At 49.6% G+C, this 22,416-nt stretch overlaps 1 protein-coding gene and 1 pseudogene across 4 annotated transcripts in view; one reads left to right on the top strand and one right to left on the bottom strand.

The window, feature by feature from the left end:
* Positions 1-21,206, bottom strand: part of ANOS1 (anosmin 1) — a 189,807-nt gene extending 168,601 nt beyond the window's left edge. For 2 of the 4 annotated variants that reach the window (XM_067023980.1, XM_067023979.1), the window contains exon 1: positions 20,889-21,160. In XM_067023980.1, coding sequence (XP_066880081.1) covers positions 20,889-21,086 — 198 coding nt within the window. In that variant the 5' untranslated portion in view covers positions 21,087-21,160. Of the gene's footprint in view, positions 1-20,888 lie in introns of all 4 variants that reach the window. The other 2 variants (XM_059050123.2, XM_067023981.1) reach the window with 2 other exon arrangements.
* LOC136793452 (histone deacetylase complex subunit SAP25 pseudogene) lies at positions 454-4,995 on the top strand (annotated as a pseudogene).
* Positions 21,207-22,416: the final 1,210 nt, after the last annotated feature.

Here is a 22,416-nt window from a genome sequence, read left to right as displayed (position 1 = left end):
CCGTGGTCGCTGAGCCTGCGCGTCCGGAGCCTGCGCTCCGCAACGGGAGAGGCCACAGCGGTGAGAGGCCCGCGCACTGGAAAAACAAAACAAAACAAAACAGCTTATAAACTGTAGAATTCTGACTCAGATGCTACCATATAAATTACAAATCAGAGGAGACCTTTGAGGGTCACTTAATCCATCTTCTTGCTGAAAACAAGACACATTAAGTCGTTAATGACATGCCATTGTCTCACAATACAAGGAACTTTCCAAAGGAAAGAGGTTACAGTGTCCCAGTAACATGTTACCCTGTCTCATCGACTCTTCCATCCCTGAATTCCTACCTAAACCTCTCAAAACCATTTAAGAGCACAGGGGTAGGAAGTTATTAGCTTTCAGACCTTCTGCGGGCTAATATTTTACCCTCTAGTTAACTAACGCCTCTAAGAACTCTCCAGAACACTTACAATGCCTACAAAGGAAGGCCGAAACCACATGAGAAAGACACTACGCAGTGTCCATCCAGTCCGAGTGCTAAGAGGGAAGACCACAGAGCTGTTCCTCAACCCCACGAACTCAACGCGGCGGGGCCACGATAAGGATGCAGACAGCCCGCATCTCGGAGGTGAACGTGAAACGGGGAACTTTTTGAGAAACGCCGACCAGTGTCTGAGGAGAAGGGAAAGTGCAGAACGGGTGGGAAGGGAGGATGTAAGTGTCCAGTGATGGCGGTAAACCTCGGAAGGGCCACGCCTAGGACGGTCTGGCCACTTGGGTCACTCATTATCATGGATTTGAGCAACACATGAAAGCCATCCGCAATACTGGCAACACCAGGTTCTGAGGAAAATTCTAGATCATGAGAATCGGGACAGTTAAGCGAGATTCAAGACCAATGCCCTCTCTTTAGAGATGCAGACAGCGGAGCCCAGGAAGTCTAAAAATATGTAACACATTGTTGATTCAAATCACAATATTTTAATAGAAAGCACACCTCACGTGGAGTCAGAAGCCCCTACTTAGGACTCCAGGCCACTTCTCCGTCATAAACTGTGAGCTCTCGGAAAAGTTAATCCCTTCTCTTCTAAAATGCGAAGAAGAGTGTTCTTACAAAGACTGTCACAGGGATGTTTACGAAGACCCCTGGGATCACCTAAAGTCAAGGCTGCTGTCTAACTGGCAAGATGCAAATCCATCGATAGGGGTGCTTTTCGCACAAGGAGCGACTCTTAATAATTTAGAAGAAGTTCACAGAGAGTCCTGGAGTCCTGCCTGGCTCATGTGATTGATTAAGAGAAGTCAGAATTCTAAGAGCGCTCAGTAAGTTTTGATTTAATGATACAGAGAACGACTTTCAACTGCTTAGGGAGAAGGTCAGTCGTGAACTTCTGTATCATTTGGTGCCTTGGAGTCTTCGCAGAGGCAAAAGGTCCATGCAAAGCATAGATCAGACCAGGACTTACATGCAGAGCTGCACTAAATTAAATTCATAACTCATAACCCCATTTGGGGGAACATTAAAAATCTAATAACAACAAATGCTATTTCTTTGGGGTTCCTGGACCCAATTCCAACACGTGTGTTGAGAGGCGGAGGGTGGTTTCTCCCACTAAGCAATTCTTACACATCAACAGGGTGATTCAATTAGGACACTACCTACCCTGAGACAGTGCCAGATCCCACGGGATAAGGGCTCAGTCCCAAACCCCAACCTCCACCCCAGCTGAGAATCTGCCTCAATATTTTCATGCAGTCTTTCCACTTGCTTCAAAAAAATCACCGTCGGGGTTTATTTCCTCACTTTGACCTCCCTGCCACCTGCCGGCATCTGTCAGAGCGCAGCGTCTCTGTACGTCCCATCTTCTCTCCATCTCGCCAAGGATGACCGGTGCCTCGTGTTTTACATAAAGTACCTAAGGCATATGCTTGCATCATAAGGAGACAATTGTTAACCATGGAGTCGACTCTTTAGGATCCAGCAGTGCAGTGTGTGGTGAAAACAGCCCTCTTAAATAAGCAAACACACAGTCACAAGGAGACGATGCCGGCCCAGCATCTGCCCTCCCCCAAGGGGAACCAGTCCATTCTATGGTGCTCTTTCTACCCTGTGTCCAGACCCCTAACGTCACGTTCTTGAATTCACTTCATAACAAACCCTGACTGCGAATGACCTTTGCTCTCTGAGGTCTCTGTTAAGGCGTCTTCCCCCTACACACAGATTTCCTGAACGCATATGGTCAGAGGAAGCAGTGATGGGCTTCCTCCCCCATCAACAGATTGGAGCCGTGACCCATGTTTCAAAAGAGATGACGGCCAGCAGAGACTCCAACCCTCTCCCTAGACAAGTGACTGTTTTGAAACTGTGCCCTCAGTGACATTCCTGCTGAGGAAGCCACCACCGACTCCAACTTAATAAGCTAAGTCTTAATAAATGTTATGTAACTTTGAACGAAGGAGGAAGGTTGGTCAGAAGAGGAATGTTGAGGTCAGGGGGCAGAGAACGGAACGTTTCCATGCTAGAACGTGGCACAACTTACCAAGCAGAGAAGGACCCTAGAGAGAAGCCCCAGGGCATAAATAACCCTACATCAGTGCTTCTCAAAGTGGGGTCCCGGGACCAGCAGTGTCAGCCTCAGCTGGAAGCTTGTCAGACACGCACGTCTCGAGTCTGACCCGAGACCCACAGAATCAAAAGCTCTGAGGGTGGGGTGCAGCGAGCTGTGTTTTAACAAGGCTACCCAGTGATTCTGAGGCTTGCTGAAGCTAGAGAACCTGGCTGCAGACAGAGAAGGACTGTTGGCCGTACTTTGCTACACAGGACTTCATGGAATCCCATTTCAAGTGCTGCTTCCTTCTCTCTCTCCGTGTTACCACGCGGGGTCCTGAGGACTTCACCCAGCTCTTCAGGTATCTCATAGCATTCTGGGTACTGAGACATCCAACCCTCTTTATCAAGTAATACATTGATCTTTGCTGTGTGTGCGTGTATCCTCACCTCAGTCTCTGGGTATCTTCATAAACAACTCGAGGAAGATGTTATGTAAGAAAACGGTGAGGAGAAAAATCGCAGCAGTCTTTAAAGACACTCTCAAGTCCCCTATTATTTTTCAAAACAGATGCTTGGCAGCTGTGAAACTTGACAACGGTGATCCGGGGTTCATAGTAAGCAGTTCTCGAGAGACTCATTATGGCCTGGTTTCTGGTGTGTTGACCAGCAGACGCTAAGGATTAATTTTAAATGATCGAGCTAATTACTCAGAAGCATTAATAGTAACCAGAGACAATGTGTTGCCAGATAACATGAACTGGATACACGAATTGGATTCTATTGCTATTATCACTACAACCATTTAAAAAATGTTACTTGAAAAAACATACAGTGCCCTATAAATGAAAACTATTTGCATTCCTACACAAGACTTTAGTAACCCGTTTTGGAATACACTCAATAAATCCTAGAAGGACTTGTTTTAATACTAAAGCAAAGTCTACCACCTTGATACACACATATAGGCTGGAAGGCTCAGGATGTAGTTTAGTTGACTTTCATTTGTAGTGGAGAAAACCTAACCAGGAAAAAAGAATTGCTAGAGCTACATGGTTTTTCCCATTCTAATTGACTTAACTAAGTCAGATTTTTGTCACATGGTTTCCTTGTGATATATGCTTCTTCATTGTGCTAATTTATGCTATTCATTAGAGAGTACAGAATAATTAATCAAACTAATACAGAGCACCTCATGGTTCATTATACCCTGACTTATATGATATTCTAGTCCATTCATCATGATTCTGGGTTATTTTAATATGAACTTCAAAAAAATAGCATGATTTAATGAGAGATCACTTGAGAAAACATGATGAATTAAATGGGATACAAGAGAAAGCTCAATAACCCCAAGAAAAGACCTCACTTTGAAAAGAAAAATAAAGAAGTCAATTTCAAGAAAAATGTGTTATCTGCAGAATTATAAGCACCCAGCATCTGGGAAGTCAGCTATGTTTTCCTAACAGAATAAATGACCCAGAATTCAATGGCCTTTTCTACTTACACAATACCTATCCTGGATTTCAAATTTCAACTTAAAAACCTACTTAAGCCCTTCCCGTGCATCAGACGGGAATAGAAAATCTTTAAGTGACAAGAGCATATAAAAGATCTGAATTTCATTCACTACCTAGAACTAGGCACCTACCAAGAAACTTCAACGGGTTTTTTAAATTAAAAAATGAAATTTAAAAACATTTATTTTTAAAAACTTTTTACTTTTTAGCGTTTAGCAACATTAAAAGGCACAGAAATTCCCATACACCCCCTGTTCCCCCACACACATAGCCTCCCCCATTATCAACACCCCCATCAGTGGCACATTTGTTACAATTGATGAACCTACACTGAAACATCATCATCACCCAGAATCTATAGTTTACGTTAGAGTTCACCCTTGGCTGTATATTCTATGGGTTTGGACAAATGTATAATGACATGTCCATAACTACAGCATCATACCTCGTGCCGTCCCTCATTCTGGCCTCTGTACGAAGCAGCCTCGGGCAGAGGCCTCAGGGCCAGCCTAGAGGACACTGCAGTGGAGAGCAGCCACGCAGGGATGCAGGGTTCCCAGCGATGTGCTGTGAAGACGTCTTTCCTTCTGACCCTCCGTCGCCCTGTGGGCAGCGTGCCCCCTCGTACCTGCCTCAGGCCCTCAGCAGGTGATGGGCTCTCTGAGGCTGCCTGCCCCACCCCCAGTCACGCCCCCGCCTGGGTCCTCCCCACTCCATCCTCTGGCTGCTCCACCGCCTGGCTCCGTGGGCCTGAGCTGGTGGCCCTCACTGGCTTCCGGCAGATGAGCCAGGGAGAGCCAAGACCCAGGTCCCCGGGGGGCTCCCAAGCCCCCTGCTGGCCCCCCAGACCCTGCCTCTGACCACCCAGGGGCCAGTGGTGGCCAGAGCTGTTCTCACTGGGTGGACCCATCTCTCCCACGGGCCCCAGACAAGCACGGTCCATAGCCCCTCTGGGGGAGAGTGGGCCCCCTACTTGCCCAGGCAGGCTCTGTTGACAAGAAAGCAATGTTGGTGCCCGCCACCCCCCCAAAAAAAATCCTGTGCCCCCCTGTTCATTCCTGGCAACCACTGATCTCTTTACTGCCTCCACAGTTTTGCTGTCTCCAGAATGACATACGGTTGGGGTCATACAGCGTGCCGCCTTTGCAGATGGGCCTCGCCCGCACAGCGATCTGCAGCGTAGGTTCCTCCATGTCTTTTCACGGCTTGATAGCTCATTTCTCTTTAGTGCCGAGTCATATTCCATAATCCGGATGTACCTCCGTTTATGTATCCATTCACTCACTTACTGAACGACACATCTTGGTTGCTTCCAAGTTTTGGCGATTATGGATAAAGCCGTGCTCTGAACATCTGAGTGCAAGTTTCACCGTGCACCTAAGTTGTCGTCTCTTTTGAAGAGACACCAAGGAGTAAGGGTACGTTTCGTTTTGAAAGAAACCGCTTGCCTTCCAAAGTGAGCGTCCCATTTTGCACTCCGAGCAGCAAGGAAGGAGAGTTCCTGTTCCTGCACTCCCTCGGCATCACTTGGTGCTATCAGTGTTCTGGATTATGGCCATTCGAATGGGTGTGCGGTGCTACCTTGTTGTGTTTATCTGCGTTTCCCGGATGACGTGTGATGCAGAGCATCTTTTCATAGGCTTCTGTGCCATTGGCATATTTTCTTTGGTTTGGTGTCAGTTGAGGTCTTTGGCCCACTTTAAAATCAGACTGGTTAAATTCCCTTTTATTGCTCTTGGACCAGCCTGTGAAGGATCGAGGGGTGCACACGACTCACTCTTCTGTCCCAAGATCTACAGCACCAGCACTCGCTCAGTGCCTCGCTCACCTAAACAACAACAGCCAATCCTTCCGTAGAGCTAAGTACACGCGAGCTTCTGCTCCGAGGGAACTGTGTGCCAGCATAGCACGATCCAGTGAAGCTGTGTCACCATCGCCACCACTTTACAGGCGAGGCACGCGAGGTAAAGAGCACATAGGCGGCGTGCGAGAACGCTCAGAGACAAAAGTTTTCTAAAAGGAAGAGACAGTTTACTTGCAAACAAGTTCCAAGGGAATCAGACTTTCGGACCAGCTCACCAAATTTTAAAAACATAACAGGTATTTAAAGGAAAAGATGCGATATGACCAACTTTACACATTAGACTGGCCATGGCTAAAAAACGCTGATTTTCTTATAGGCTATCACATCCACAAATGCCATGACGTATCTTCAGAATCATCACTGCTGAAGACAGAGATACCGTTGTTTTCATTCAGGAGAATGTTTGCTAAAGAATGGAAGACAAGCATCTTTTTCGAAATAAGTGCCTTATTCTTTCCTAGATTCTCAAATGGAGACATAAATAAGCACCTTTCCAAACTCCCATGTTATAAGTGAACAAGAACATTGTTACTGCAATCGATTGATTGACTCCTGTATCTGAGTTTGTTCTTTCAAAGAGGGTAACGGAATATGTAATAAAAGAGTCATACATATACATTTAGATATGGATATACATATCTGAATACAGACATTGAACTAGAGACACATCAACCGAGACAGATGTAAAGTAAAAAGAGAGAGAACTAGACCAGTGGCTTTCAACAAGGGTGATGTTGTCCTATGGCACATATTGTAATGTCTGGAGATATTGTTTTGCCTTGACTGGGGGTAGGAGGGATGCTACTGGCATCTAGTGGGTAGAGACCAGGGATGCTGCTAAACATCCTACAGCACACAGGACACACCCCATAACAAAGGGTAATCTGGCCCCTAACGTCACCAGTGCCAAGGTTGAGAAACCATGAACTAGACGCTCGTGGATCATACACATACAGACATATATATGGAAAAAAAACTATTTTGGCCCTAATTTCATACGGCTGTTCAAAAAAGAAGAAACTTCCTCTTTTTTCAAAATTGTGAAGTAATAAATGGGACTACAATATGCCAATCTTTCCCAATAAAAAACAGGTTTAAAATATTATACAAGTCCACGGCCTCTGTATAATAGAAATGTCAAAATACAAAGGGATGTCTGTTCTCATGGAGTCTCACCAAATATATTTTTCTCTGGTGATACTTAACAAGTGAATATATCCTGTCCAGAAGTGGTTTTTTTTTTCTTTGCAGCTGTGAGGACATTATCTCATAATGCCGGATACAAAAATGTGGAAACAACAGCAACAAGAGATGTTCCGTACTTTCTTTTAGATTCTGACCCAATGGGAAAATAACTTCCCAATGTAGGCCATTTCTGGAATGATCAGCAAATGGGTTTGGCTGTGCTGCTTTCAAAATGGTACAGCCAAGTGTCAAAATAAAGGAAGGAGAGGGAGAGAGGAGGGGGTGACAGAAAGGGAGAGAAAGTGCATTTCTAGTCAAAGATGCGCCAGGGATATTTGCCAAACCTCTACCAAGGGCCTACCTACGTCTAACAGAGGAAGAAAGGAACTGGGGTACATATTTTAGGTTTTAAAGGCAAAGTTCCAGTTCTAAATGGCTATAATATCCCAAAACATGAACGAGAAAATGAGAAGCCAAGAAAGCGCTCACCTTCAATCAATGACTATCTTTAATTGTGGGCAGCATCTTGGGTGATTTCTCTGCACTTCCTTGCCACAGAAGAAATGTAAAAGAATTGCAGTTACCAAAACGTTTTAACAGCGACTGGTCTCCTATTTTCTTCTCATCGTTCCTGAAAGTAACCAGGAACTTCTGCATAAACTCGGCATCCTTATCGTTAACACACTTCCACTCCAGAAAGCAAGCTCCAAGTTATGCTATGTTGCAGCTCGTAACTTTACCTATATTTTAATCATCCATCCATATGGCAGGACTGCTGGGCAAGAATGGGCCGCCCCAGATGCCTGGGTGGCCTTCTGCTCCTTGTTTCACATGAGGTTTCTCCTCTATGGTGAGCAAAACCCTCTTCTTGGGGGAATGGCCATCAAGGGAAGGACAGACATCAGTAAGCAGGGGCAAAAATAAGTAGCCTGTCATGATGGATAGGCATGGAAATCTGAGGATCTCAACAGAATTGTTTGTACAGAGATTTCTCAGGAAACAGTGTCATATTTTCAAATGTGGTGATGATGATGGTGATGGTGGTGATGGTGATAATGATGATAATGGTGATGGTGGTGGTGATGATAATGGTGATGATGGTGATGGTGATGGTGGTGATGGTGGTGATGGTGATGATGGTGGTGATGGTGATGATGGTGGTGATGGTGATAATGGTGATAATGGTGATAATGGTGATGATGGTGATGATGGTGATGGTGATAATGGTGATGATGGTGATGATGGTGATGATGGTGATTGTGGTGGTGATGATGGTGATGGTGGTGATGGTGATGATGATAATGGTGATGATGATAATGGTGATTATGATGGTGATAATGGTGATAATGATGATGATGGTGATGATGGTGGTGATGGTGATAATGGTGATGGTGGTGGTGGTGATGGTGATAATAATGATAATGGTGATGATGGTGGTGATGATGATGGTGATGGTGATGATGATGATGATGGTGGTGATGGTGATAATGATGATAATGGTGATGGTGATGGTGATAATGGTGATGATGGTGATAATGATGATGATGATGGTGGTGATGGTGATGATGGTGATGGTGGTGATGGTGATGATGATAATGGTGATGATGATAATGGTGATTATGATGGTGATAATGGTGATAATGATGATGATGGTGATGATGGTGGTGATGGTGATAATGGTGATGGTGGTGGTGGTGATGGTGATAATAATGATAATGGTGATGATGGTGATGGTGGTGATGGTGATGGTGGTGATGGTGATAATGATGATAATGGTGATGACGGTGATGATGGTGGTGATGGTGATGTTGATGATGGTGGTGATAATGGTGATGATGGTGATAATGATGATGATGATGGTGATGATGGTGGTGATGGTGGCGGTGGTGGTGATGATTCCCTCATGACTGGAAATGGTCTTGGTATTTGCATTCTGAAGGGGTCTGCTCATCCGTTGGAAAGCAAGCTAATGATCCTGAGATGCCAGGATCCTTGCCATATTTGGGTTGTTATAACAGCACTTGGAAACCTGTCTAGCGGCCGGGGTGACATATCACTACAAGACGTGCATCCTCTTCAAAATCTCTCTCACTATCGCAAGCCTTTTTCAATTTTGTTTCTAGTCCACAAAGTATAACAAACAGTATAAATTTCATTCCAGTAGTGTAGGCATTTAAAGACAGGAATAGAGGCGTTTATTTACGTCTAGAAAGTGCTGTCTCTCTCAATTATGCGTTATCAGAGAATTAAACAAGAGTTGATAAACGTACATCAGATGAACCATCTATATGAACTCAACAGAGACACAATAGTAATAGGTAAAATCACCTTTAACCTGAAAGCTTTATATTGGTTTGCATTTAGAATTTCTCAGCTGTTTCCGTCTTTCTTTTAGAGAAGCTGTCAGTAATCTCCCAAGAATGTGATCCACCTGGTTTGTCCTCAGACAAGACCATCATTTGCATTGGAGGGAGAGAGGAAGAACAAAAACACTGTGATGTGTTTCACACATACGAATTATTAATGCATTAGAATATTAAAGTGGGTTGAAAAAGGTGCAAACTGCAAACAGAATATGGAGACAAGAGCTCTAAGTTGCTTAAGTGAGTGAATTCCCATCATTTTTCTTGTCCTCAGCACCAGTATGATTAACGACATGTTCGTAAGGTAATGGATTACTGTGCAAAATTAATGTTTCTTGTTTCATTAAAAGGACTCTCTGTTTTGTGCTTTCACTTACAGACTTATAAAACTGTCACTTCTTTGGATAGAACCAGAAATTAGCTATGAAATTTAAAAGTCATCCGTGATAATTAGATACTGAATTGAGGGGAGACATCCATTTTTGTTTGCTGACGGTTCTTTGAGATCCTATGTGCGCCAAGAAGAACACGTACTTCCCTACAATGAAGATGGCAGTCACCAGACATTACTCGACTGTTTTCAGTGGTGACGGCATATCTGCCTTATCTTGCAAAGTAAGAAGGTAATATGAAATACAAAATTATAGATTTTGAGGTCACTCTAACAGAATGTTATTTTCTCAAGTTGGCAGGCTATTAACCACCTGGGAGACCGAAAAGTTTATTAAATGACGAAAGTTATAATTTAAAACAAAAGGATAAATAGCATGTGAATTAAGAGCTTTTCTTCCCTCTTGATGAGCCATTGTTTCTCAGATTCCCCTGAGGATAGATTTTTGCACTCTGGGGGATTAAAGAACCCCAGTTCATCACCATTTTCTTTTCATGTGCAGCCTTGAGAATTTTCTAAATTCTTTTCTCAGAATTCCTTATTGTCCAACTTTTATATCTTACAGAGATGATGGAAAGAATGATAAAATGTAAACACACACACACACACTCCCAAAACCAAAACAAGCAAACTTATAAGACACACTGAGTTCTTAGAAGTAGCTGTCACATACCTACAAGCCATGAACACCACTTGCAAATATTCCAAATGTGTCCCACCACTGTACAAAACAGCAATGGCAGCCAAGAATGAAGGTCAAGGGTGACGCCCTGAGACCTCTGTTATTCCCACACAACAAACACATCCTCCATGGCATCAAGGAGTTCAGCTGTTCGTGAAACATTCCTGCAAGGATCACAATACTATACTCTGCTATTTTGCTAGACAAGTGGGATTTGGGGTGGACCTAAACAAAGTCAACTTATAAGGGGAAAAAAATCTTCATCTACGAAATTATGATAATGTGTTAAACAATTCTCTATAAAGATTTAAAAGATGATTCACGATTATAACACTTTCTTCACTTTAACAACTCTGCAACTATTTGAGTAAATGTCTGCCCCTCTCGCTCTCTCGCGCTCTCTCTCTCTAGTAGAAAATAATTATTTTGTAGGCAGGAAGCACATGTCACTTATGCTGGGTCCCCAGAATCTAAGCTACCTGAAAAACACCTGTGTGTGACAGATCCATACTGGCTGGAAAAAGGACTGGGGTAGACAGATGCACAACGGATGTCGCTGATGGACTGATATTTTTAATAGTTTTCTTCTATCACACCAGCAACCTTTCAATCGTCCACAATTGTGCCACTTCGTGATGCAGTGGTACCTCCAAGAGGCAAGGACAGAGTGAGACATGGAGGTCCGTGTCCCCCCCAAACTCCATGATTGTCGACGATATTACAGCTGATATTTTCACTCTGTCTTCTCTCACTGTCAACATGCTGAGACGCAGATCATTTAGTATAAATATCGGGGAACATGACAATTAGGGCTTGACTTTCTGCTACGAAGACTTGGTTATCTCACTTCCCAATAGCTCACAACCTTCAGCTGTCTTATCTGTAAAAATAAAATAACACTCCTGACCTCAAAGAGTTGCTGTGAAGGTCAAACAGATATTTTATGTGAAACTACTTTCTCAGCACCAAGAGAGCAAAAAATGCAATGAACGCCAAATACCTTCTAACCTGTGGCTCAGTGATTCAGGAGAGTTTCTTACTTAGGATCCAGCCCCACCAATCAGAACTGGGGTCCTTCTGTAAGTCAAAGCATGACGGCAGGGAGATGGGAGAGGCAGCCCCCTTCTCTCCTTTTTATGCTCATCTGGGGCTCTTTCTTAGGGGTGCTGGAGAGGATCTCCACAGAGATCAACTCAGTAGCATGAGGGCAGCTGGTAGTGTAGCCTGATGTTCAACCAGATCAGCAAGAAGCCGGAAGACACCTGCAAGTGTGATGACCTGCTCTCATCCCGTCCTGCAGAACACAGCACTTGAGCTTTGTAACAGCTCGTACCAACAAGTTCGCAATGCCTGGCTGCTGGCCGGGCAGGCTGACACTGCATCCCGTCCATCAGGAGCCACCGAGAGCCCCCAACTGACAGACCAAACTCCTGCAAGACTCTGCATTTCCTCAAGTTGGCTGTTCTACGTTGGAAGAGCCCAGCTTTCGAGGCTCAGCTCAAGGGTCATCTCCCCTAGGACACGTCCCCTACAGCAACGAGCCTGAGATCTCACACAAATAACTCTCCCTGAGCCTCCCTTGTAGACTGCAGTGCTCTGTTTACAAGTCTTAGCGCCTCTACCAGGCTATAAATCCCTCAGGAGTAGAAATTTTACCACCTCCTCTTTGAAATTGCAGCAATCCATCGATAATAGCTGAAATAACTGGAAGTGATTAAAGTGGCGTTTTCTGTGTTTTTTCACGGAGAAACAGACCCAGCCTCTACGGTCTGAGATTTACATTAAAATGAGCCATAAACACTGCTTCCATAAATCTTGCCTTACTTATCGGCTATCAGGGGTAACCACTTTTATCCAACCTTCTCCATCACCATCAGGGAAAATGCCTCCGCTCACTATTTTGAAACCATGTGCATAATCTTTTTTTTTTTTTTTTTTTTGCGGTACACGGGCCTCTCACTGTTGTGGCCTCTCCCTTTGCGGAGCACAGGCTCCGGACGCGCAGGCTCAGCGGCCACGGCTCACGGGCCCAGCCGCTCCGGGGATCTTCCCAGACCGGGGCACGAACCCGCGTCCCCTGCATCGGCAGGCGGACTCTCTACCACTGCGCCACCAGGGAAGCCCTGCATAATCTTTTAAAGATATGGAGGGGATTCTAGGTCCTGGGGGACGTGGCAGCCTGGTCACTAGCTGAGTCAATGCAAAGTTGGTTAATATCTGAACTAACTGGTCCCCTTTGCCACCCTCTTAGACCTGCCCGGGGTACTGAGGTTAATGACGTGCCCTCACCCCACCTACTGTCCACCGACCAGACAACTATTTCCAGCTGCCTTTAAGAGCGCCGTCTTCCCTTGAGATCTGTGGGGAATTCATTCCAGGGTCCCTGTGGATGCCACACCTGCGGATGCTCAAGTCCCTTATGTGATACGGACAGCCGGTCCGTACTATTCTAAGAGTATAGCCGGGCCCCTGTATGCACGGGTTCCTCACTGGAGGATTCAACCAACTGCGGATAGGCAGAACCAGCACACCCAGAGCGCCAGTTATACATATTTTTTCACACAGGCAATGAAGGAGCATGATGTGCGTGTGCGTTCGGATCCAGATTTGAGACTTTTTACTGCAGTCATCAGGAGAGATAAACTAAATTCAAATAACAGAAAATGTGCCAACCTTACGTGCTTCCTCATCTAGAAGGATTTTTTTCATTTGTATCAACTCTCACTTTTTTTTTTTTTAAGGGAATGGTGGATTACGAAACAGAAACAGACTCACAGACTTAGAAAACAAACTTATGGTTACCAAAGGGGGAAGGAGGGGCAGGGATAAATTAGGAGTTTGGGATTAACATGTACACACGACTATACAGTATATAAAATACATCATCACCAAGGACCTACTGTAGAGCACAGGGAACTCTACTCAATGTTCTGTAATAACCTATATGGGAAAAGAATCTGAAAAGGAATCGATATATGTATATGTGTAACTGACTCACTTGCTGTACGCCTGAAACTACACAACACTGTATATCAACTATACTCCAATGTAAAATAAAAATTAAGTTAAAAAAACCAGCAAAGGGGATAGTGGGGAAAGTCTGAGCTGAGAGTTGTGGACGCTGGGTTATACCTTTACTTCTACTATCTATTATCTGTTATGTGCTTGAATGAAACATTCCAATAAGCATCAAGCTGTCTAATCTGCAAAACAAAAGGGTTGAATTAGATGAGGTGTCTGAAGGTAGGTGTCTGAGGTTGGGTTTCCTCGAAGCTGAGGCTCAAAGGGGTCTTCCTGTGAATGTGATGTATCAGGGGGGAAGCCCTCGGTGGAAGGGGAGGGAAGGATGCAGAAGGAGCTGAGTAGGGATGTGATCTCGGCTAGAGACCTGGTAAGCCCGGCCCCGTGCAATGCTCTGGAGCATAAACTGCACCAGAGTTGATCCCAGCAGAGGGCTGGCCTCCTGTATCCTCCCAGCGGTGAGCCAATGGCCATGATCTGCCCTCATCAGGGAAGGAGGGTACACTGCCCAGATGGCAACATGGTGCCCAGGGGCTAAAGGTTAGTCTCTCAGGAGGAGCAGCTGTAAGCTATTAGCTGCCGATCCAGGAGCCAGGGGGCTGGCGGGGTGAGGGACAGAAAGTCACCAACAGTGTCTCCTGAGAAGGAATAGGTGTCTATGACCCATTTCCAATATTCAGAGAATCCAAAACAAATCACAGGTTCTCCTAAGACAGATGGTACAAAAATAACTAAAATGTCAAGAATGTCAGTTTTATCGGTCTACTGTGGTAATGTGGGCGATCTCACGCTGATCTGAAGTTTGAAGGAGTTATGGATATCTTTGATTAATGTGAAGAGGAAAAACTAGGGCATACTTAATAAAGGCCATATGTTGATAGACAACATACTTTCAAAATATGGAGTGCAGGGTGAGTGGAAATGTTGAAAGGTGGCTGGCTTCAGCACTCGAAAGACTTGGAGCTCAGATGCTGCGCCAACAGTATGAGTTATGGGGTGATTTGACAAAGCATTCCAACAGGGCGTTTGCTCTTTTCCCCAGTACTGTTGTTCATATAAAAAATGTCTCTCAATAATACAGATACGCTTCACTGATCACTGTCCCAAGCCCAACCCTCAAAATCGTCTAAGAATCAGATTTCCGGAAGGCAACAGCAAGTCACACGTAGGAACTTCTCCATTTCTGAGTGAACACAAGCAGTGCCCACTGACACTTTGATAAGTTTCTTTACCTAGCCTGAAAGTTCTATGCCCATTTGCCGGAACGTACCCAGGTAGGTTATACGGTGAAATCTGATGAAGCTATTTCAAAAAAACAGTAAAAAATTATAAGGTAGGAGGTTATTAAGGTGGGAATGCTTAAACCAACAACATTAACTTTAACTTTTAAATGTACGTCTCCAAACATACATACATGTAGGTATTTTATTAATATAATATATTGAAATACATATAAGTATATACTATACTCAATATATAAACATATATAGATATATTTCTCCTCTAATAGTGCAGTGCACAAAGAAATAAATGAGTCGGTATTTTCTAATGTGTTTTCTTCATGTTCTGTAACTGTCACAATAAGATACACTTGTAAATCACAGTTCAAGGAGAAATGCTGTATTAAACACATGAAGATTTGCCATGAATAACGTAATGTTTAGTTTGGGTCAAATTCAGAAATTCTTAGAAGCGCAGCCAGAGATCCAGTGACCATGACCAGGAAATATAAAGGTCAAACGTGAGGATGGCCTCTCCGCCCAGAGACTTTCTAGCATATAACTTCAACCTCACGGCAGGCCAAACGGACACACCACACCACAGCCGAGTTTATTCACCACGAAATAGCTCCTCCAAAAATCTGCGAGCCTGGGGCAGATCTGTGGCTGCTAAAGGTTTTTTTTTTGGGGGGGGGGCCTCTCACTGCTGTGTCCTCTCCCGTTGGGGAGCACAGGCTCCGGACGCGCAGGCTCAGCGGCCATGGCTCACGGGTTCCCGGATGTGGGATCTTCCCGGACCGGGGCACGAACCCGCGTCCCCCGCATCGGCAGGCGGACCCTCAACCGCTGCGCCACCGGGGAAGCCCAAGCTAAAGGTTTTTGATGCTCTAATTGTTTGTTTACTTTTTCTGAGAGGAGAGGCTAGTCCTCAAGCAGAATGAGCTAATCACCAGCTTAGTTCTCTCTTTTGCCAAAACAAACAGCTTCCAATTACTGCTAGAGAAAAGCCTCAGATCTCTAATCAGCTACCTAAACGAGTCTATCAGCAGCAGTTTGGAGAGGGAATAATGTCCCATTAAGCTGGAATCTCTTAACACTAATAAAATTCTAGAGCCCTAGGACCAAGGCTGCCAGCAACCCGCTACTTACCTTCCGACAAGACTCCACCCACTTTTCCCCTCAGGTCCCCAAATCTGGCAAAGAAATAGACGCACTCTTCCTATTTTATCACACGTGGGCTACTCTGTTTCCTCAAGCCCAATTCTACTGAGCCTCCTTGGAGAAAGAAAACTCGCGCGGGTTGCAGGTGTGCTAATACTTGGTGGAAGGGCTCCATCTGTAAAAGGCTCTGAGGCTCAGCTCCATCACCGCCGTGAGGAGCAGAACCTAGCGAGACAGGCAGGGTCTCCCCCCTGAATGTCGCAGCAAGCACAGAAGAGGGGGTCACTCTCAAGCTAAATGAGAGTCACCCAAAGAGAGACAGAGCTTATTTCAGGCACACGGCCACTGTTTTCCCCCTTCTTTAACCTTCCAGCGAGGTTGAGAAAACAAGCGCACGGCAGGTTATTCCCAAGCGAGCACGTCAGCCTTGCACCCTTGAACACGATGGACAGGCTATGAAGAGCCAGCAGGACAAGCGGGCTTAACCCACCTCCTCCAAGGGTTAAAAAAAAACCCAAACCAGGGCCAGCTTCAGGGACAAATGACCGGTGCGTGTGGCCCTCGCTCAGAAGGGGCCCTGCACCCGAGGGCTAATGTGCCCAGATCGCGACACTGAAACCCTCAATGACCTTATCTTCGAGTTTGCGCTTCGTATGCGTGGTCTGATGGGATATAAGAGCATGTTCTGGAGGCTCCGGCATGCACGATGCTGCCTCTCACCGCCCCTGTCCTCCCCAGGGAGGATTCTCGGCTGCCCACTGGCACCCCCACCCTCCCAGCCTCCCCCTCCCAAATCACTGTCACACTCTACCGTCTGCAGGGACCTCAGAGGGAACACAAGGAGGGTCGGGGTGGCGCATGCACGCGTTGATGTGTCCCAGAATCTAGTGGTGGCTGCCCCCGGCCCATGCTGGGACCATCATACTATGTTTGGTGGACGGCCAGCCAGAGCGCAAGACTCCACGGGAACAAGCCTACTGCCCGTCCCTAATGCAGGCAGCTAACTTCAGCTGGCAAGCAGATCCAAGTGCACCTGGGGGCTGACCATCTGCTATGGGTTGACGAGCAGGAGGGGGAGACCCCTGGCTCAGCTTCCCGAGGATCCGGCTAGGACAGAGTGCGATGCGCTGGTCCAGCAGCCGGCAGAACAGGGCACTGGGCAAGCGCCGCGCCTGAGCAGGCGTGCGCGCTCGCCAGACCCTGGGCGCCCACGACGGTCTACACGTGCCCTGCAAGGTTCCCTTGTAGGGCACCCATTGGGCACACCCTACACAGGGCGCTTTGGGGGTCCTCGCTTCCTCCTTCCTGAGCCCGGGCCCCACTCTTCCCTCCAGGGATGAACCGGGAAGTCAAAACTGTGTACTGCTGGTGATTCCCCGTACAAGTGAAACGCTCCGATGTTTGCGTGTGACACTGGCGCTGCACGAGAGAAAGATGAACGGTGAGATCCATGCGAGTGACTTCATGTTTAAATGATGCTTTACCGAGAACAGCACTGGAGAGCAAATTCCAAGAGAGAAGGGTCGCAGAAGAAAGAACAAGTTTTATATTTTAGCTCCTTCAACAACACTTCTTGCTCTTTGAATAAGGGAAGGCATGTTTCCATTTGGTGCTGGGGCCTGAGAAAAAGGCAGCCAGTCCTGAAGTAAGTTAAACCACTAACCAATAAAATCCTAAAAACAAGAACAAATCCCAAACCTGCAGCTGTCCTTGCTGGGAACCCAGGTCCCCCATCTATTAGCGTCTCAGCATCTCGGGTCCTTACCAGCTCTAGGAGGACACCGACGGTACCTTCCTTGTATGACGGTTGTGGGGATAAAATGAGACAGACTTGTAAGACCCCCAGAACAGTGAGCCCTTTATTACCAGCGCTTTCATTCTCCTCAGCAGGTTTTCTGATCTCCACCTTGCTGGGCAGGTGTCCTACCGGACACACGAGAGGCTGGAAGTTCAGGAAGGTGATCCTCCCCAAGCTACCTATCTGCCAAACGGCTAAGCCTGACGCAGAGCCCATCTGCCCGGCTCCAGAGCCCACCTCCCTGCTCCTTACCCCGCAGCTCGGACCGCAGCTGCATTCACTGAGGAACGCCCTTCCCAACTGCCTCCGTTGCCAGGCTTTTAGCCACGTGCACGCATGATGCGAGTGAACTTGAAATGGCAACGTGCCAAACGCCCTGCGCACGGCACCATGGAGCCGGGTACTGATAAGCTGTGAGACGCTAGCCGTTACTGCTTTCCACAAATGGGAGGCAGCCCTCAGCGCTGAAATCAATGACTCGGTTCAGAATCCGTCTCCCTTGCAGTATGAAATCCTAAGCTCCCTCAGGCCGGGGACCGTGGGCCGATCATTCAGGATACAGATACTCCAGCATCCCTATCGCCACACCCACTTCCAGGCATCGGTACCGAGTCCCCTGTGCCGTCAGGCAAGGTTGACAGCCACATGATCGGCAGGTGAAGCCGATCTAGCCCCACACACGTGGAGGCACGCGTGCGCTCCGTCCACCTCCGGCCTTGAGCTGCAAGGCTGGGAGGCAGCGGAGAGTGTGCAGAATTGGGGCGGAGACGTTTGCATCCCAGCCTCCTCTGCAGGCCTGCTACCCCAGGGCACTGGCCCTGGCGGCTCCTTCAAAGGAGGCCGGGAACTGTGCAGGAGAAGTTGAGAACCGGCACCTGCTCCAGAAACAGCCTTCTGTTTCGGTTTATCTGCACAAGTGGCTGGGGTGACCCTGACAGAAGGGGCTCTTCCGAGCACTTCCACCAGCCCAGCCTCTCCCGCCCATTCATAAATCCCACGTTCGGCGTGATGAGTTGCCTGCAGGCTGGTCCCCCCGCATCCTTCCAATTATTTTAAAAGGGGGAGGGGCAGGGAAGCTTGCCGCTTTATCAGGAGTGTGTGCTTCTGTCTTCTCAAATCTTAAGAAGGGTTAATCCCTGCAATTTAGATGAATCAGATAGGCATTACCAGGTTAGGGTTAAACCTCCAAGAATGGCTTTGCAATTGATTGCAAAAACAGCAGTTATTAAGTCCTAACTGAGTAATTTGCAGCTTATTTCACCCAGCTAATTAAAATGTAATCAGGATTGTCTGGCAATGTGTATTCTGTCAGCAGTTTTTCTTCCGAAGAGGAATCATGCCAAGAGACCACAAGAAAAGCCTTTCACGGGAATTGGCTTGATCTAAACTTCTTTAGCCGCTGAAACTGTAAAACAAATAAATTGCGGCAACTGACAATTCAATTAAAAAAAAAGAAAGAAGGAAGGAAGGAAGGAAAGAGGACAAAAAGATACTCTTTCTCCCTGGGAACAGGCTGCCGTTTCGTTTTGTTTTCTGTCGTCCCCTCCGGGGCGCGACGGTGAGCGCGGGGCCGGCAGTCGGGGAACCAGGTGGCCGGGCAGGAGCCCTCTCCAGGACGTGCGCGTCATTTCAGCGCACGACGCCACACTCCCTTCTCCCTTTGCCTGAAGACCCGCGAGGACGGCAGGGCGCGCCGAGCTCTCCGACACCCACCGGATGTCGCTTCCTTGAGGACACAGAGAAGCACGCACTCAGCCGCGTGCAAACTTCGCCCGCCGGCTCTGAAGGTCCCAACTTTTCGTCCTCCTGCGCCGCGCGGCGCGAGGTTTCCTGAGTTCCCACGCCGGCACGCACACCGCTTCAGACTTCGGAGATCCGTCCCCAGCTCCACGGTCGTTCCGCTGGCGTCCTGTCGCGGCTTAGCCCCCAGGGCCCCGGGGAAGAGGCCCATGTATCCCGCCCGAGTGGAAGAGACGCCCAGGTTATTTCTCAAGGGCAGAGGGCTCGGCTTAGGCCCCCGCCCAGAGCCCCGGGCCCCCCTGGCCTCCGCAGGTTTCCCTGCGGCGAGAAGCGGGCACTTGGCAACAGGTGAGCCACGAAGGAGAGAGACGCAAAGGCGAGGGCGAGAACCGCGGCCGCCGAGGGGAACTGGGTTATCTGCGCGAACGGTTTCGGAGCGCGCGCGCTCGGCTCAGCTGGGGAAGGCAGCTGTGCGCTCGCCCTCAGCCGGGGCCCCTGAGCAGGTCCCGCGGGGGGTCCTCCCTCCGGGGCGCCCCCCGCCCCAGGATCCCGGCCATCCACAGCACCGGGCGTGCCGCTCTCCGAACCTTCTGCTCACCCAACACCCACACTCCCACAAGCTGTCCTACACCCTCAAGCCGACGGAACCTACGAGGGCTGGGGGAGGCGCCGGCCCCCGGGAGTCCGCTCCGAGAGCATCCAAACACGGCGCCTCCGAGTCCCGCATCCGCTGCATCCCCTCCCTTACCCTCCACGCCGTTCGCTGGCGAGACCTAGACGCTCCGACTGGGGCGCGCACAGCTACCGTCCCCACCGCCTCCCCGGGCCCCAACACAAACGCGCTGGAACGCACGACTGGGCCCAAGCGCCCCGTCCGGGGCTCCAGGGGTGGGCCGCGAGCTCTCGGCGCGCCGAGGGCGAAAGCAGGGCTCGAGAGAGACAAAAGTGTCCGCCCGCGGGCACCTGCGGGGCCGGGGCTCGTTGCGCGGGTCCGCGGGCGCCCCGGTGCGCGCCCCCCGGCCTCGCTCGCCGTGCCCGCCGCGCCCGCCACGCCCCGGGGTTTGCGGGACTCGCCAGCAGCCCGCGGTCCCGCGCGGGAGTCCCGGGCAACTGACAAACCCACACTCCCTCCCGTGGAGGCCACAAAACTGCTCTCCCTTCCCAGAGAAACCGCCTTCCGTTTCCCCCTCGGAAGAAGGGAGTGAGGGGAAGATGCCGCAGGCGTCTTTTTCCTTTCGGGGGCAGAGAGGGGGCCGGAAAAGAGGGTTCGCGCCCCCAGATGGTGAAGTCCACGCGGAGGGAACGCCGGCCCCGCCGGCTGAGCTGGGCGAGAAGTTTGGGCGGCGCGCGCCCCGTGCGCCCCCGCCGCGGCCCGCAGCGCCGGCGAGGACCCGGGCGGGCGGCGCTTCGTACCTGGAAGTGCTGGAAGAAGGCGGAGATGCGCGTGATCTGCAGGCTGAGGCACCTGGAGGCGCAGCGGGCGCGCTGGACGCTCCCGGCCGACAGCGACTCGTCCAGCCGCCGGGCGGCCGTCGCGCCGGAGCCCGCCGCCAGGCATCCCCCGGAGGCCGCCAGCCAGAGGCAGAGGGTCAGGGGCGCCCCGGGCACCATGGCTGCGGGTCGGGGGCGCGGGCGCCGGGCGCTGGCCGAGGCTCCCAGCTCCGCGCCGGGGCCGCACTGCCGGGAACCTCGCGGCCGCCGCAACTCCGCTGGAAAGTTCAATCATTCCACTCCGGCCCCGCGCGCTCCCTGCCAAGGCCCGCCCCGCTCTGCCTCCAGGGGCGGGGTCAGGGTGACAGGCGGCCGCGCCATTGGCTGGCAGCGAAGTGAGTGACGGGGGGCGGGCGGAGGGCCGTGGGCAGGTCTGAGGGGCGGCGGGCCGGGGGCTCTGTCTGCCGCAGGGGGAAGCCGGCCGGGCGCCGCCGCGCGCCCCTCTCCGGGTGGTCCGCTCCCACGCAGGTGCCCCCACGGTCCGCGTGCGCTCCTGCCCGCCCCGCCTCCCCCTCGCCACGCAGGTGAACGTCAGGTGCGAGCAAGCCCGGGCCCGGATGTGAGGCGCTGTCTCGGGCAGCAGGGCCTCGGGACCCACAAGGGCGTGGGAACACGCGAAGGAAGGACGGAGCGCCCCTAAGTTGTGGGCTTTCTCCCCGGGTCCTACCCCGGGCTCCGCTCCGCTCACGCTTTCACTTATCTGAATTTCCCTTTTCCCGAGGAGGGGAAAAGAGCTCCGGGACGGGACTGCGATGGGTGTAATACGGCGAGACAGAGGCCAGGCAGGGACGTTGGACGGGCACGTGCCTCCTCCGCCCGCCCGCCCTCGTTCCTTCTTTCTTTCCTTCATCCCCTCCCTCTCCTCCTTCCTCCCTCCATTCAGACCTTCCTCCAATCCTTTCCTCCCCCCCTTCGTTTTACCCCGTGGAAACCGATCTGAGCGGGCAGCTAGGATCATCTGTTACCTAGACCCACACCCCTAGTTTCCCCAGGTGTCTGTTGTTCTAATAAGCACTAGCCGCCCAGCCCGAGGGACTTATTCAAGACAATCCTTTCCTACACTCTTCTCCTTGTCTTTGCCCCAATCTTTTGATTTGGCTTTTTCAGCAGCAAGATTGCCGCCCCGTCCCCTCTTGTACTCCCTTCCAATGCTCTGTCACCACACGCGTTCTCCATCCCCCGCTAGGGCCCCACCAGAGGAAGAGACACGCAGCAGCACCTCTGCCACACCACCCCTAACAAAGCTCTGTACTGCCCGGAGCTCCACTGGGAAGGGACTAGGCTCCGGCCCCCTGCCGGTAGGAGAGCCTACAGAGGGCTGGGATGTGAGGAAGGCTGTACTCCAAACTTGGGGACATCGATGTAACGCAACAGAGTCCAAAAGACTCACGCACACTCATTCGGGTGCGGGACAACCGACGGGCACCCCCATGACCTGGCCCTGCTACAT

Source organism: Kogia breviceps, chromosome X (assembly GCF_026419965.1).
Source record: "Kogia breviceps isolate mKogBre1 chromosome X, mKogBre1 haplotype 1, whole genome shotgun sequence".
NCBI lineage: Eukaryota > Metazoa > Chordata > Mammalia > Artiodactyla > Physeteridae > Kogia > Kogia breviceps.
This window is presented reverse-complemented; position numbering and strand designations above follow the sequence as displayed.